At 40.6% G+C, this 15,409-nt stretch overlaps 1 protein-coding gene across 2 annotated transcripts in view; it reads left to right on the plus strand.

Annotated features, from left to right (window-relative positions):
* ccbe1 (collagen and calcium binding EGF domains 1) overlaps positions 1–15,181 on the plus strand; it is a 33,004-nt gene extending 17,823 nt beyond the window's left edge. Inside the window, exons 3-11 of one of the 2 annotated variants that reach the window (XM_085793207.1) lie at positions 5,531–5,583; positions 5,814–5,948; positions 6,669–6,806; positions 7,694–7,803; positions 9,204–9,312; positions 10,076–10,215; positions 11,886–11,921; positions 14,266–14,301; positions 14,653–15,181. In XM_085793207.1, coding sequence (XP_085649333.1) covers positions 5,531–5,583; positions 5,814–5,948; positions 6,669–6,806; positions 7,694–7,803; positions 9,204–9,312; positions 10,076–10,215; positions 11,886–11,921; positions 14,266–14,301; positions 14,653–14,928 — 1,033 coding nt within the window. In that variant the 3' untranslated portion in view covers positions 14,929–15,181. The remainder of the gene's footprint in view (positions 1–5,530; positions 5,584–5,813; positions 5,949–6,668; positions 6,807–7,693; positions 7,804–9,203; positions 9,313–10,075; positions 10,216–11,885; positions 11,922–14,265; positions 14,302–14,652) is intronic. The other variant, XM_085793208.1, reaches the window with a different exon arrangement.
* Positions 15,182–15,409: the final 228 nt, after the last annotated feature.

The following is a 15,409-nucleotide window of genomic DNA, read 5'->3' on the forward strand; positions in this document are numbered from 1 at the left end:
CTAAAGAGAGCAGTTCAATAAGTATGCAAATAATTAAGAGGCCTTTGACACTGATTAACGAATGTGAGCGTAAATCAAGTCAGAATAATCAGGAACTCTTTAATCAGCAATTTGTTGTTTGTTGTTTTTCTTCCCCAGATACAAGCAAAAAGTGGAGAAAAATATCACAAACTCCAATGTTTTTCATCTAACTAGCGACAAAGAATAGACATTTATGACCTGATAGTTTCAAGCTGTAAACAGTCAACAGGCATTTCATAGCCACGATGAATGTTCATTGATTTACTCAAAGATATTTTCTTCAATATAACAAATCGGCAGTAAGCCTACAGTATACAAGCAATCAAAATCAGTTAATCGTGTTAATTTAATGCTGCAACTAATTTGTATTGATTGATGGATTTACACAATTTACTCTATAATATAGTAAAAATGCCTGTTAAAACTTTCTGGCATGTAGTCTGTAGATTATCTGGTTTTTCCAATATTAAATTTACAGTGAACGAGAGACAAAGACAACGTTTGGGAAGCTGGGACCAGATAATGTTTGACAGAATGGTAATCACCATTTTATTAAATAGCTGTTTTTATGTCACACTTAATCCACTTTATTCTGCATGCGTGAGTATGAAAGTTGTGTCCTCTCCGTGTTTGAAACGCATCTCTTGTGTGGAATGCAGACATGTTATTGTATATCACTGGAAGCAATGTTAGACAAATAAGCCTCCTGTGAGCAGACCGCATGTGTTGCCTCACAGCTGTGTGTTTGTGTGTGTATGTGTGTGCGCAATACCCCTCCGTTTTGTAATTGCTATCCCTGTTAGAGAGGAGGGCATGCTGTGGAGAGGCCTCCTCATGTGTACATCTATAAATTCACCACTCTCGTGCACTTTTTGCACTGAATGATTCTGTGGTTTTACACAGAGTGTCTGTGTGAATTAGTGTGTTTCTTTACAAGACAAACCCAGGCCGGGCTGGTCCACCGTGTTAGTTCAGGAGAGGTCCTCTGTTTATAAGGTAATTAGAGTGCTTATGGTTCACCCCGGGTAACTGAGGTCAGACTAATCTATGTCTACATTTCAGGGGGGTGAGTAAAATGATATGGATCCCTGGCAAAATTAAATAACCTTTAGGGTGAAAAAAGGCACAGGTGGCAAAACACTGATGTCCTGCTCATTGTGAACAAGTGCAGGACTCCCCGTGTGGTGTGTCTCCAGTCAAATGTCATTCAACAAGCTGGTACAGCGTATTTGGAAATGTGACTTTGCAAACTGCGCTCATTGATATTCTTGTAAAAGAGTGTCACCAAGGCTTCTGGGATATCTACCCCCCCCCACCTTGTTCTCTTGCTCATGAATATGAATGAAATCCACATGTGTTTTGAATTTGTTTTCTGATTTGCATGAAGTTCACGAGCAGCTAACAAGTATGCGCAGGAATTTATTCTTAGTCGCTATGAAAGGTGCTACGGCTCTGTGTGTTGTCGCTCAGCATGCTCTTGTTTTGTGTTCTGAATATTATGAGAGATTTATCTTTAATCACCCATATTTAAGCTTTTGAAAAGTGGTAAAATGCTACAGCTTCAAAGAAAAATTCATATCACGCTCCTAGACTGTCCCCTTGTGTGTCTGTGTGGAGACTGATCCTGATCTGAGCTGTTTCCGTTGTTCAAACACTGCGAGAGGAGCTGAGGTGGACTGCTAAATAGCTTTTGGGGGAATCAATGCAAAATATTGACTGAGACGGTTGTTCAAATCTAGACAAAGCTGTTTGGGAAGAATTATATCCCTTTCGATTTCAGCATTAGCCGAGGCCAGAGTTTATTACCTTACTTCACACACACCGCATCTATTAAAAGTATCACTTTCATCTCATGCACCTTCAACACTCACCTTTCCAGAAAGGTGCGTCACAGTTTTGCAAATGTTACAAAGCCACATTAGCATTAACAGCTGTTTACCAACCAGTCCCGGGGAAATATCTAATTTAACTTAATTACTATGAAGACCTGTCTGCAGCAGTGGAAAGCCACACCAATGTTAACTCTACTGTCTCTACTGACGTTAGCATGCTAAGCAGCTAGCCTCCGCCTGTCTTATTTTTTTGTTTTTTGTTTTTCTGGTAGCAACTCACTGTAGCCTCCAATCTGGGCTGTTCAGAGAGTGTATTCGAAAATGTATGTAAAATAGGCAACATTATTCCACTTGACCCTCAAACCAGAAGAACAAATACTTCAGCACCAATAGTTTTAATATGGGATTTCAACTATTAGCATTTAGGTTTGCCCCATCTAGCTACACATCAGTCTACTTCTGGTATGAGATAAGAATGTAATGAGTGCATAAGTTCACATATCTGAATTTTATCTCCGAGAACCTCCATATCAAACACTTGACAGATTTTTTTTACTCCCAAAATATAAATCATGTAGGCGCTTTTAGGTTATTTCATTGCTCAAAGCTCTGACCTTTAGCTGTGTGTCATTTCTAGACATGTTGTTTTAACTTGTAGACAGGTCATATCATTACCATCTCAGCTCTCGCTTGCTCTGCCTGTTTTCATGTCCACATGTGTCAAAATATAAAAGGTTAACAAAGGGACAACATAAGAAATCAACCGTTTTAAATTGAATCAATTTGTATAAATGGAAAATGCAAGATAATATTGTGATTGTATTCTTAAAGTGCTTTAATCTGCAAAGTAACCAAATATGACTTTTTAGATGTGTTTACTTAATGATATAATGAGAGAAAGTACAATAAGGTAGGGGCTAATAAGCATCTCTGAATGTTAATGTAATAAAGGCACAGTTTAGTAAAAAAATGAACTCAGATATGGAGTTTCCATGGGACGTTGTTGCCTCTTTCATGATCTTCTGGAGACGGACGTAGATGTTTGTTTTCTCACGATTGTTCAACCGGCCCTGGTTATTTTGCTAAGCTGCTTATTTGCTATAAGTGCCTTCTGTCCTCCTGGGGATGTTATTGTGACATGAAATATTGGGTCACACAGGAAACCGTCCTCAGACCAGCTCTCTCAGGGTGTCCAAGCCGTAGCCTCTCCCACCCACAAACACCACCACAACACACAAGCGTGCGTGCTTACATGTAATAAACTAGATCCACAGTGTGGAAATAATCTATCTCCAGCTAAAATTAAAACATCCAAAGCTACACTACTCACTGCAGCTGAAGCTTGAAGCATAGCTAATGTGTGCCACCTCACAAAATATAATTACACCAGCTGCTGTGGATAGAGAAATCACATGGAGACAGTAAAAACTATGAACTTCTTATTGGAAACTCGTGACTGTTGATAGTGGAGATAATGTTAAATGAGATGAAGAAAGATTCAGCAACTCTAGTGAGGCTAATTTGGGACACATTAAAGGGGCACATTATAACCAGAGAAGTTTGAAAATGAAAAAGAGAAGTGTTTCAACTGTGTCTATGTGTCTTTTTCACTTCTCTCCACTTGTTCTTTCGTGTTCTTGTTGATATTTTACAGATGTAAATGCTGGAAACACGTGTACACAAACACACACGCCTATGCTTTATGACAGTGAAAGTAACTTAGAAATGAAGGTGTCCAGGTGTTATATACACTAGGATGTGCCAGGAATGTCAGAGTAACTCGAAATGCATTCCTCTCTCACTCACACAGTATATTTAGATGCATACACACAAACTCACAAACATCTCTCTCATGGAGGGCCTCCTGGGTGGTGCCTGTTGCTCTTCTAGTGTCATCAAAGACATGAAATTAGATTGTTGCAGGTTAATATTATGCCGTGGGAGCGTCAAGTGCAGTGAAGGAGGTCCTTATTGCCCCTCTAGGTAGTAAATATTCAGTTGTGTGAATGGATAAGCACCTGGCTGCTCTTTTTATCGTCTACCTGTCGAAAAGCAGTCTGTATGTGGTAGCCACGTTTCATTGCAGTGGTGCAGAGCTGGTGATTTATTCTGTTATACTCTGATCATTTTAGCGATGATGTTAATGAAAAAGCAAACTGTTTTTATAGCTGGGTCACTGGATTCACAAATACAACGGGAAGTAGTAGCAAAATGGAGAAAGTGAAACTGAGATCCTTGATTTCAAAATGTACCACTGCACTACACTCAGTCTGTTCCAAGTTCCTAATGGAGCATTAAAGAGGGAGAGTTCATAAATCAATCAGCGGTCTGTCTTCAGATATCGGGCACTGCTTTTCGTACTTTTCCACAACATTCATTCACATTATATCCTTATATAACCTTTATGTGCAGCCCATTATTTTTTTTCTCCTCTTCGACGGTGTTTCACAGCAGCGTTTTTTTCCCCTCAGAATGAAACTGTAACTTTAGCCATCCCTTTTTACCTGAATGCCTGGTGTGTGAGTAAATACCTGTAAAACTACTGGCATTCCCATCAGCCTCAGTAACACACTAAACCACATGCTAAATGTTGCACCATGTTAGCATGATGACATTAGCATACAGCCTCACAGAGTCGCTGGGATACCGTCTCAGTCTCCCTGTGTTCCTATGTGCAATGAGTCGTGCTGTGTAAAATAAATGAATTGATAAATTACATCAATTGTGTTTGAATGCTGGTGAGCAGAGGAGGGAGAGCCATTAGATGAAATTACCACACAGGGACCGCAGGAACCATCAGAACTGCTCCTGGATAAAAGCTGTAAAGCATTAGACAGTAATCTTTTTTCAGTGACTCTATCAATGTGAGTGAGACTGCGGTGACTTCATGGCAGTGTAATTGGATTTTTTTTTTTTTTTATCACCTCCTGTTTGAAAGCGACACCTGGTAGCACTTTTCCTCAGAGCTTGAGCAAGGGATGAAAAATGCTTCATGATGATGTGACTTGGACTTGATAAAATATTGCATCAATATGTTATTGCGGTGAGGCGTTGGTACGACTTCACACGGATGTTGGGGGAAGTGATGGAACTCATTTAAAAGGAGAGCTTGATAGTTTTGTTGCTTCACATTGTCTCATCAAGTTGTTTTCTCTCACCCTGACACACCCAGACAAACCATTTGGATAAGGAGTGAATCTATGACCTCTTTGAAATGACATGAAATCTAAGCACAGATGTGTGTGATTATGCTGGAAAATGTGACTGTTGGGTAAAGAGGAGGAAGTAAGGAGGAAAGAAAATGGTATTGGTACAGGTATTTCTTCACCAATGAGGGATTCAAAATCTAAAATGGAAAGTTTGGGTATTCAGCACAATCGACTTGATGGGGGATTTTAACTGTAAATCACAGCAGTGTTGTTGGACATGAATGGACAAGCAACAACAGTGTGTGTGTATGTAGTCCAGCCTCAGAGATGTTTTCCACATTAACACAATTGTAAAAACAGACCAAATCACTGGACCACAACAAATCCTGCATAAATCCTACATGGCAAAATATTATAATAAGTCTACACATTATGTGAAAATCTGGGATCTAGTGTGTGTTAAAGTTAAATTATTGTTATTATATATTATTTTCCAACTTATATTCATGTGTGTTTGGTGTTTTACAGAAAGAAATGCTGCAAGGGCTTCAAGTTTGTGTTGGGCCAGTGTATTCCTGAAGGTAGGAAAGTCTGTTTGGATATCTGTCTTGTGTGATTCTGATTATTTTTGGAATTCTCTCCCATCATGTCCCATAAGGTCTTTTTTTTTTGTCTTTTAATGTACTTGACTCAACTTTCTCTTGTTTTAACCTCACTGAATGTTCAATGGTCTGTGGCAGACATGTTGGCTGAAGTTTGGAGATGGATGTGAGATTCACACTAATAATGAAATCCCTCATTTGTTGCCTAGATTATGACGTGTGTGCTGGCGCCCCCTGTGAGCAACAGTGCACAGACCATTTCGGGCGTGTGGTGTGCACCTGTTATCCCGGCTACCGCTACGACCGCGAGCGCCACAGAAAGCGAGAGAAGCCTTACTGTCTGGGTGAGAACTTGTGCAACAACTGAACGTAATTCTTTTAAAAATGTGGAGATGCTTCATGTTTTTAGATGATTTACAGGTGAAAAGAAGAGACGCACATTTATTGCTGTCTGCCATGAGCAGTGGAAACTTCTTCAAACAGTTTCTAGACTGGCTTGGTCTGGTGACAAATATTATTAAACCAAACTTGGCAAAAAAAAGATTCAAACTGCAGCACTTTTAGATTTATTCGGTTTTAAATCAATTTAATACATTTATTATATCATATTGTCAATTACAGTCACACATGTGGAATAGTTTCAAGATCAGATATGTCTTTTTACCCTTTGTGAATGCTGCAGCTGTGCCTTGTGCACCATTTATATCAATAATTTATGCAAAGCTCTTGGAAACTTCTGCACAGCATTGCTGCCCTTTAAAAACCACAAATCTCCAAAGCAACAACTTTTCATGATTTTATCTGTCTTTGCAAATTAAGTAATTTGTCAACTCTTAAAAATGCACTTAATCCTTGGGTTGATGCCATCAAATCTGGAGATATGTGGTTTACTTTGGACAGCTGTGATAAGTTTGCAGATTTCAGATTGAACTATTTGTATGTATTTTCATATGATCATGTGCATTATGGTTGGCTCTGTGTTATCTTTACTGACATTTTTTGACGTTTTATTTCCATTTGTTCACTTTCTCATCCATGTCTCTGTCTGTCACTGCCACATGCAGACATCGACGAATGTGTGGACAAAAACACGACTGCGTGCTCTCAGATCTGCATCAATTCTGTGGGGAGCTACAGGTGTGAGTGTGAGAAAGGGTTTTTCCTGGAAGAGGATGGGAAAACATGCACCAAGGGGGAGAGAGGTGAGAGGACACTTTCTCTTTATTCAAGGGCACATCTGACTGTGATGTGGAGCTGACCACACATTGTTATTTGGTGTGTGTGTGTGTGTCGAGAGAAAAGGGGGTACTGCAAATACAGACACCTGGTAGTCATTACACATCCCAGCTCCTTGTGCATGTCAGAACAGTTCTGTCTCCCAAACATACCACGGCCCCCATGACTCCTGGTCTGTTCTGATTTGCTGGATGCATTTGAGGAAAACATCACAAATGGTCCAGACAATAATAAAGTCTCACTCTTTTTTCTTTCCTTTTTTTTTTTGCCCCAGCTTCAGTTTCCAGTGAAGCGGTCAGAGGCTGTAGATTTGCTACTTCCTCCCCTGAGTTTATCTTCCATTACCTACTAAAACATTTCAGGAGAAGCTGGAGAGTGAGAAATGATGGTTCATATAGTCATGCTCCTGCTTTATGTTCTGCCTTGTAACGCAGTGGGGAAAATAGTGTCCAGACACTTTCACTCATCCATTAAATATATGCAAGCTCAGTGTAGGGTCCATTCTTCTACAGGCCAGAGACAAATGCAGCAGAGCTAGTCGGCTTTGTGCTTATCAGCTTGCTCTTACTTTTCACAGGATTGTGTAAGGTTATTGCTTAAATCTTAATGTTTTAAAGCAGCAAGTGAATACAGGGTGATAGAGGGAATGTGGGTGGATAATCCATCTCCAAACTGAAAGTGTTACAGATGTGTTATTTGCCTAAATGTTGCCAAGTCTGTCTACTGATTTATAAAGTGAGGAGGTATTATGGTTTGACTTTTTCTGACCTTTTCTGATGATTTTCTGAAAGAAAACATTTTTTCTGGTGATGTCTGTGACAGAAACATTTTCTTTTTTTTTTCCAATTCCCAGCAGTGCATCTGTTTGAGAAATCCGACAATGTCATGAACGCCGGGACTTGCTCAGCCACCTGTAACGATTTCCAACAGATCAAGATGTCTGTCCTGCAGCTTAAACAGAAGGTAAAGGCCACAGAAATATCACAAGAAGCTCACGCATTACTATCTTAAAATGTAAAATCCATGTAATTTACCCATTACACTACACTATTTTTATCTTAAATGGATAATCTGCAGCTTTTCCTAGTTGTTCTACAGCTGACCACAGAAAAACTCCGGGGGGATAAAACATACAGTCTTGATTCAGATGAATGTAAATATCTGCAAACCTGCTCTGGTTCTTTACTACCACCTAAAGATCTCACTGTACCTCCAAGGAGTCCATACCTGACCCTATTTCAGAAACAACAGCAGCCGGATTATTTTACAACTCTCTTGAGATGCATTATAGCACTTTATTAACTCATAAAGAAACATGCTGAAGAAGTTTCCTTTACTGTAGGTGGTTGATTGTAAGTGCGAGCTGGTGGGCGGTTTGTGCAAAAGCAGTGGTGTAACATTTACCTCTGTGTAATCGCAGGCGTCGGAACCGATCTGAGCACGAGTCTGTCAACAGTGGCACTCAACACCCGCGACTGTAACGCATGATATATTGCTTCCAGCTGTGTGCTTTGGTGCTCCCACAGTTGTACTGTATATACTCTCTTTTTTTTCTCAATGTCAATACATTAAGACAGAGCGAAAATATCGTATATATGCTTGCTATACTTCCTAATACGATGTAACAGTATATGATAATGATTATATTCTCATTTATTCATATCACAGGAAGGTTCAAGTTTAGGTTTAGGATTATACTACGGTTCAGACACCTGTGTCCAAGGTCACAGGCTGCAATCTCGTATAATACTCATTGATCGGCAGGTGAACCTGTGTGTGTGTGTGTTAGCATATGCTCGAACGTCTGTGTGCATGAATCCTGATTTGCCAGGCTTTGCAGCATAGCAAGGTCTTTTGCATGTTTCCCTCTGGGATTGCCACATCCGCATGATGTTACACAGAGATCAAAGATAACTTTTTTTTTCCCAAGGATGCCACTTAGCATACAGGGCAGGAGCTCTCCTGGTCATGCTGAATAATGTAGAGGGGTTTGCCTGGCCCTCCATCTGTCTGGGTTGCAGCCCGTAGCTTGGTGCAGATGGAGGATCAGCTTTCATCTTTGCCAGGATACATAATTTTAACATAATTTTATGTGAAGTTGGTCCTTCAGTGTATCATTTTCATATCCTGTTTGACAGCACAGATCTTATGAGGCATTGTCTGTAAAAGCATTATAGGTATGACAATCAAGGGACAATATTGTACAGTTATGTATTTGGATATTTGGTATCATTTCCAAATGAAAGGGGAAAATAAGATACTATAGGTATCTTTGTTGGCATTTTGATATATAGTTCATTATTTCTAGCTGTCTTCTAGCTGACCTGTTCATTCAGTCATTGTGTTCTGTATCCTTCTTTAAGATGGCCATGCTGTCAAACAGCGCTGACGTCCCTGAGCAAATGACCAGCGAGAAAATCCTGACGTCCTCCATATTTTTACCAGGGCCCCCTGGTCTCCCTGGTCCTCCAGGTAAAATACATTCAGCTAGAAATGATGAAATAGTGACTCTGAATAAGGACACTGGCCTGCATCCATCAGGAACAATATGAAAATCTATGGCCGTGCCCGTGATAGCAATCCTAAAAACACTTGGGCCTGGCTATGTCACAAGCTGAATGCTAAAGGCAGCTGACAATGACAATACTAATATCCTGATGTTTACCAGATATAGTTTTCACCATGTTTGAAGACTAACATTGCTAATTTTGATTTTAAAATAAAGTAAAACCAATGCTGAAGAAAATGATTAGATTAGTTTTCAGGTATCTGATCCTAAATCAATTTGATGGCACTTGATGAAATGATGAGGTATCAAGGAAGCATCAGAGAGTATCAGATGTTCATGGTAATTTTTCCATTAGTTGTCGAGACATTTTACTCAAAGCCACAAACATAAACCTAAAGGTGATGCTACAAGAAAAGTCAGCAGATCACCAAAATCATTGGGATTCATAATCTGGGGAAAATTAATCAGCAGATGTTTGTAGTATCCAGTAGATGTTGAGATTTTTCTTCAAATTCAACCTGTTGGTGACACCAGGGGAATAGTCAGGGCCTTATAACAATGCAATCATAGTTGTTAAGATATATCAGTCAGGACCAAAGTGGTGGACTGACCACCTGAACAACACTGGCCCACAAAGACTTCGATCTGTTCTGCAAACTGAGTCTAGTTTTGCTGGGATTACATCCGTTTTTTCTCGTCCACTAATATCAGTCTGGATCATTTTAGGAGCTCCAGGACCAGAGGGTCCTCCAGGATTTCAAGGACTACTGGGGCCCCCTGGCCTGCCCGGTCCCAGGGGCTTGATGGGGCCCATGGGACCCACACCAGACCTGCACCACATTAAACGTGGCCCTCGAGGACCGGTGGTCAGTTGATATTTACAGTAATTATATCTAACAAGACTCCGCATTTTATATAATAACTAATTTGTCATGTTGCTCATATTTAACAGTGCAGGCTTCTGTATCAGTGTGAATGTGTATGTCTCCTGACTGCTCTTCTGAGTAATTTTAGGACCAAGTAAACTGCGCTCTCACACCCTGCTTTGCCTTTGTTCTGTTTTGGTTCACTTCTCCACACTTCTGCTTTGTGTCACAAGGCAGAATTAAAAAAAGATTTCATGGGGTTCCGGGTTTAACTCACCATAGTAATTGGGATAATTTAGTAATCCTGCATCGTGACACGAGGCCCAGGAGAGCTGTGAATGACTTATCTGTATGAAGCAACCAAGTGTCTCATGTTTCATTTGACACATTTCAGAAACACAGAAAGCACAACCTCTTACAGTTGCCTTCATCCCTGCAAGGTGAAAAGGGATAACACGTAGTAATGGTAATGACAATAACAACAGAGAGGACTGAATCCTTCCACAGCTTTAGCTGTTTTCTTTGGCTTGCTGTGTTTTTGTGCAGCACTCCGTCTTGCCTTTAAGTGTGAACCCTGCGTGTTGCGCAGTGGGATCTGAATCAAGAATGTGCAGGATGTGGCAAATGAGACATATTTTTAGTTGTTTTTTAATCTTTATTTATGCAGTCTTGTTATTAATAAATCAGACTATCAACACCTGCAATTAGTCATATCACAAGCTGTATGATGCCAAACCAACACATCTGGAACAATGTGTTAGCAGTAGAAAGTGATCCATTGCTTCTATTGTGTGTCTGAATAGGCTATATGCCCAGCTGGCTAAAATCCAGGAAGTAGTGGTACTTCCTGGTTGGTACTGCCTGAATTTCAGCCAGCTCCTTTATTTCCTGTTGTACATGATTGGCCAAACTGATTAATCCCGGTGTGTCTGACCTCAAAACAATAATCAGACACACCTGGCTGGCTGAAATTCAGAAAGTACCAACCAGGAAGTACCACTACTTCCTGGATTTTAGCCAGCTGGGCATATAGCCTATTCGAAGCTTTCTAGATGCAGGACGTGTTAATACATTAAATATCTGCACTTGCTGGTGAGTTCTGACTAAGAGGGAGTTGTCCTCTCTTCACACAACCCCCTGATTAGATTCTGAGCACAGTTATGAGGTTTGGCAGCCAGGTCACATGTGTTTGACTGCATGTGAGGGTTTCAGAGACGATGAACGTGTGTGTGACTCAGAGGATTGATACTGATCTAAATACTGGCCCTACTCCTTATACCATGCCGTCACGCTTCTTTAATGATGATTATCCCAGGAAGGAGATCAAAGCCGTCTCTACCATCATGCTGAAGTCGCTCAGAAAGGGCCTGAGGGCAGGCACACAGTTAATCTCGGATGATCTGTGCTGGTGGAGCGTGATGAAGATGTCAGTTTTGTGTTCAAAAAAGAAAAGAGTGGAATGAATAATAACACATTTCTGTTTGGGTGTAAAACACACCATCATGTCGCGTGTGTGCGTCAGCAAGCTGACAGACAAATAGACAATCACATGCCTGTTTACGTCTGTGGGCCGTCACCACATCGAGCCACCTGACTTTGGAGTGTGAAAGTTGATTGAAACAGAAATAAAATGTGTGTGTGTGTGTGTTTTTTTTATTATTATTTAACAGGGGCCTCCAGGAGCACCAGGAAAAGATGGTCTAAAGGTGAGGAAACTAACTATTTTGTCAGGTTGTCTTGCCATAGCTGTGTATTTCTTTTCTTTTTCATGAAAGGCAACAATTTCAGGCAAAAATCTTTTTTTGAATTGCACCGACTCTGTCGAGCAGAGGGTCCAGTGCTCTACCCCCCGGCAGAGGACCCAGATGTTGGCAGCAGAGTTTGACTCTTGGCTGACTGAGTCCTGTCTCAAAGGCAAGAAACCAAACAAATGTTGGTGCAGAAAGTTTGAAAGTACCAACTGAATAGTTTCGGCTCAACTGCCAAACACCAAAAGAAATTTCTCAATAGTGAAATTGCCTCTCAACTCCTCCACATTTGTGGAGAGTGAATAGAACAAAGCAGGTGCCAGGATATTCACAAATCCTCAGCTGGATGCTGCTCAGACAGAGTTAGTCCCTGCAGACCACAGCTTCACTTTACTACAAGTTGCTACGAGTTGAGAGAGGAAGACTAGTGTGCCAGACAGCAGTTTGCGCGATTTTACTGTATTTGAACAAAAGTAGAGCATTTCTTTCTTTCTGTATGTATGGCCTTTTGCACATAACCGTACCTGACTGCGGATAAGTCTGGATTATTGCGATTCATAGGAATACTGTATGGATTACACAAAGAGCGGCTTTGGATTGGCTACTGGGAGGCACTAACTACATTTCAATAGGCTAACTGGAATGTTTTTCCCTGCCTCGCTCTCCTGGGAGGCTTAGGGCGTAAGTGTTAACAAAAAAGAAGCTCCATGAGATGGTAAAGCCTCAGATTAAGGAGGCACAATGCAGATCCCATCCTGGGTTTGTGAGATTTTGTGTTTGCGTTTTTCACATTTTTTGGCATTCAGACAGATTTTTCCCTTCTTGCTTCTGTGATATTCAAAGACAGGAAATCAAAGAGCAGACAAAGTGAGGCGAGTACAGCACCATTATATCTGTAGATGATGTCTGTCTGTCTGTCTTGACCTTCAGACTTTCGGCAGCTGAGTTTGACAATCGGCTCATTCTCATTCAGATGGGAGGTACACACAGCCCAAATGGAAATATTTAGCTACTGTCTGACAGATTTGAGCCTTATATTAATATGTGTCGTGTGAATTTGAAGCTGTGTGGATCCTGCAGGACGTCAGAGTCAGTTCAGACTGATTGAGATCGCTCGGGCAGATAACGTAGGAGACTTAGCAACATTATCAAAACTAAAATTGTCCATTATTATACGGGAGTCTGGTTTGGATTCTGTAAAGCTTGAAGGATACAACTTCCAATCTGTAGCTAGTTATGTCTGACTTATTACAGCATTAAGGTCTGAATGATTGTAATTTTGATCAGCAGAGATTTTGTTACCTGTCATCAAGAATCACCAGTCATCCATGCACTGACTTTAGAGAGCCATAAGGTCTAAAAGCTGACGAGGCTCTTGTCTGTTTGCTTTACATGTGGATCACGTATGGAACAACTTAGGTGCATCTGCCTTATTGACACAGTACCACGCTATCCTTTCAGTACAGCTGGGATGTTTGTGTGGATAGATCGGAGGGCGATGGTAATCTTTCTCTCTGAGTTACAAATCCAAACCATCTGCCAAAACACTCTCAGCCCCGGTGTGACCCTGAACCTGGCTAACAACCACAGGAGTAGTAGTCAGGTCAATGTGTGCAAGCTACCGTATAGGTCAATGGGCTGCCGTGATGCTTCATAATCAAGCTACGCTTACATTACGCTTAGACGTTTACAGATATGATGAAGTAAGTTTGATTTGATTTGGTAGGTTTGATATTTTGGGACATACATGTAGCAAAGAGGACTGATGTTTCTTCTATGTCTGGGTTTTAACCACTGTTTAAAGCAGGAGCAGTTAGCTTAGCGCAGCTAGGCATTAAGACAGGAAGCAGGGGGAAACAGCAAGTCTGGATAAACCGACCACCATGACTCATTGACACTTTGTGTCATGTTTGTTTCATCCAAACACAAACTGAAAAGGAAATGAAAACCACAACTTGTCTTTTCACATTTCATGGTGGTGCATGGATTAAAAAAAACATGATATTAATTATTGAGTTTTAGATGTGATGCTGAGGTGTATTTGGAGAGAGCAAGGTTAAGTGTTTCCCCGTGCATCCAAGACTAGCACCACACAGGCATGAAAGTGGTATCCCATATTAAACATATTGAATAAACACATTTCCCAAATGGACAAATTATTCTTTACAGGAGGCATCTGTGGTTATTCTCCTCCTGATCCCAGCTTGCTCTTGCCCCTTGAAAACCAGAACATTATGAATTCCTCTCATGCTTTTTTTCCACTGTAATTCATCTAAAGTAAATATTTGTTTTGTTTCCCCAGGGGGACAGAGGAGCTCCTGGGCCTGCTGGACCACCAGTAAGACGCTGGCTATCTATACTGATGCCACACTATTGTAACTTGTTGCTACAACCCAGAACAAAAGTTAAAGTAAAGCAGCAATGGAAAACAGGCCACTGTGGACTCTGGACATTAAGCGCCACTGTTAATGATACTGTCAAACTCAAAGTAAATAGTATCCAGTACAGAGTAAGCATTATCGCCTTGGATAAACACTGATGGTGCTAATGTCAACAAATCATGAGGGAAGAGTTCAGTAGTCCCTGGCCACTCTTTGTAATCTAATCTTTCCATAATTTTAATTTAATTCAAATAATATAAAAAAGAAAGTTAGGTTCCTTATTTGTTTTCGTTCTATCTGACTCTCAGGGCCCTCCAGGCTCCTTTGATTTCCTGCTGCTTCTTATGGCTGACATCCGCAACGACATCGCTGACCTGCAGAGCAAGGTGTACGGTCGACCGATGCACTCGCCGGGGGAGGAGATAACTGCGGTGCCTGACAGCTGGAGGGAAAACCAGGACAGTCTGGATGTAGGATCGGGTGAGGACTACAAGGAGCCTCCACCTCGGACAGGAGGAGGAGCCAAGAGGAGCAGGAAGAGGAAACCAGTGAGAGACAGAACAGACTTTGACTGGAACATTTAAAGAGGGTGGATTTTAATACTTTATGTCTGGGTGTAAATATTGAAGTAGTTTGCTTTTCTGCTTTTATTTAAGTGTTTTTAAACAGAATGTACTGTATGTCTTTGGATCACAGATGTTTATTTTTGTATGATATACAAGATTATGTGTGAATATTTTTTAACAAAATGAGTAGACTGTGCAAATGCATGTTTTTTTAATACATTTTCAGAAACATATGGTTCCTTCACAGCACATTAAACAAGTCTCTCATGAATGAAGGTTGTTCCTCATTTCTTTATCATGGCATACTATTGTGTTTCACACGTACTTTAGAAAGTCAGCCACCACCTTTAATGAATTGACTTAATGTTAGACTGGAGCATACAGTTTTTTTCCAATTAGTCACTCAATAGTGTGGTCTATGAAATGTCAAAAATAGACTGAAACAATTAAATATGCCATCTAATAAATAATTAACTAAAACGTATAATAAATGAACAAA

The sequence above is a fragment of the Trachurus japonicus genome, chromosome 12 (genome assembly GCF_045865225.1).
Source record: "Trachurus japonicus isolate A0001 chromosome 12, Traja_1.0".
Lineage (NCBI taxonomy): Eukaryota > Metazoa > Chordata > Actinopteri > Carangiformes > Carangidae > Trachurus > Trachurus japonicus.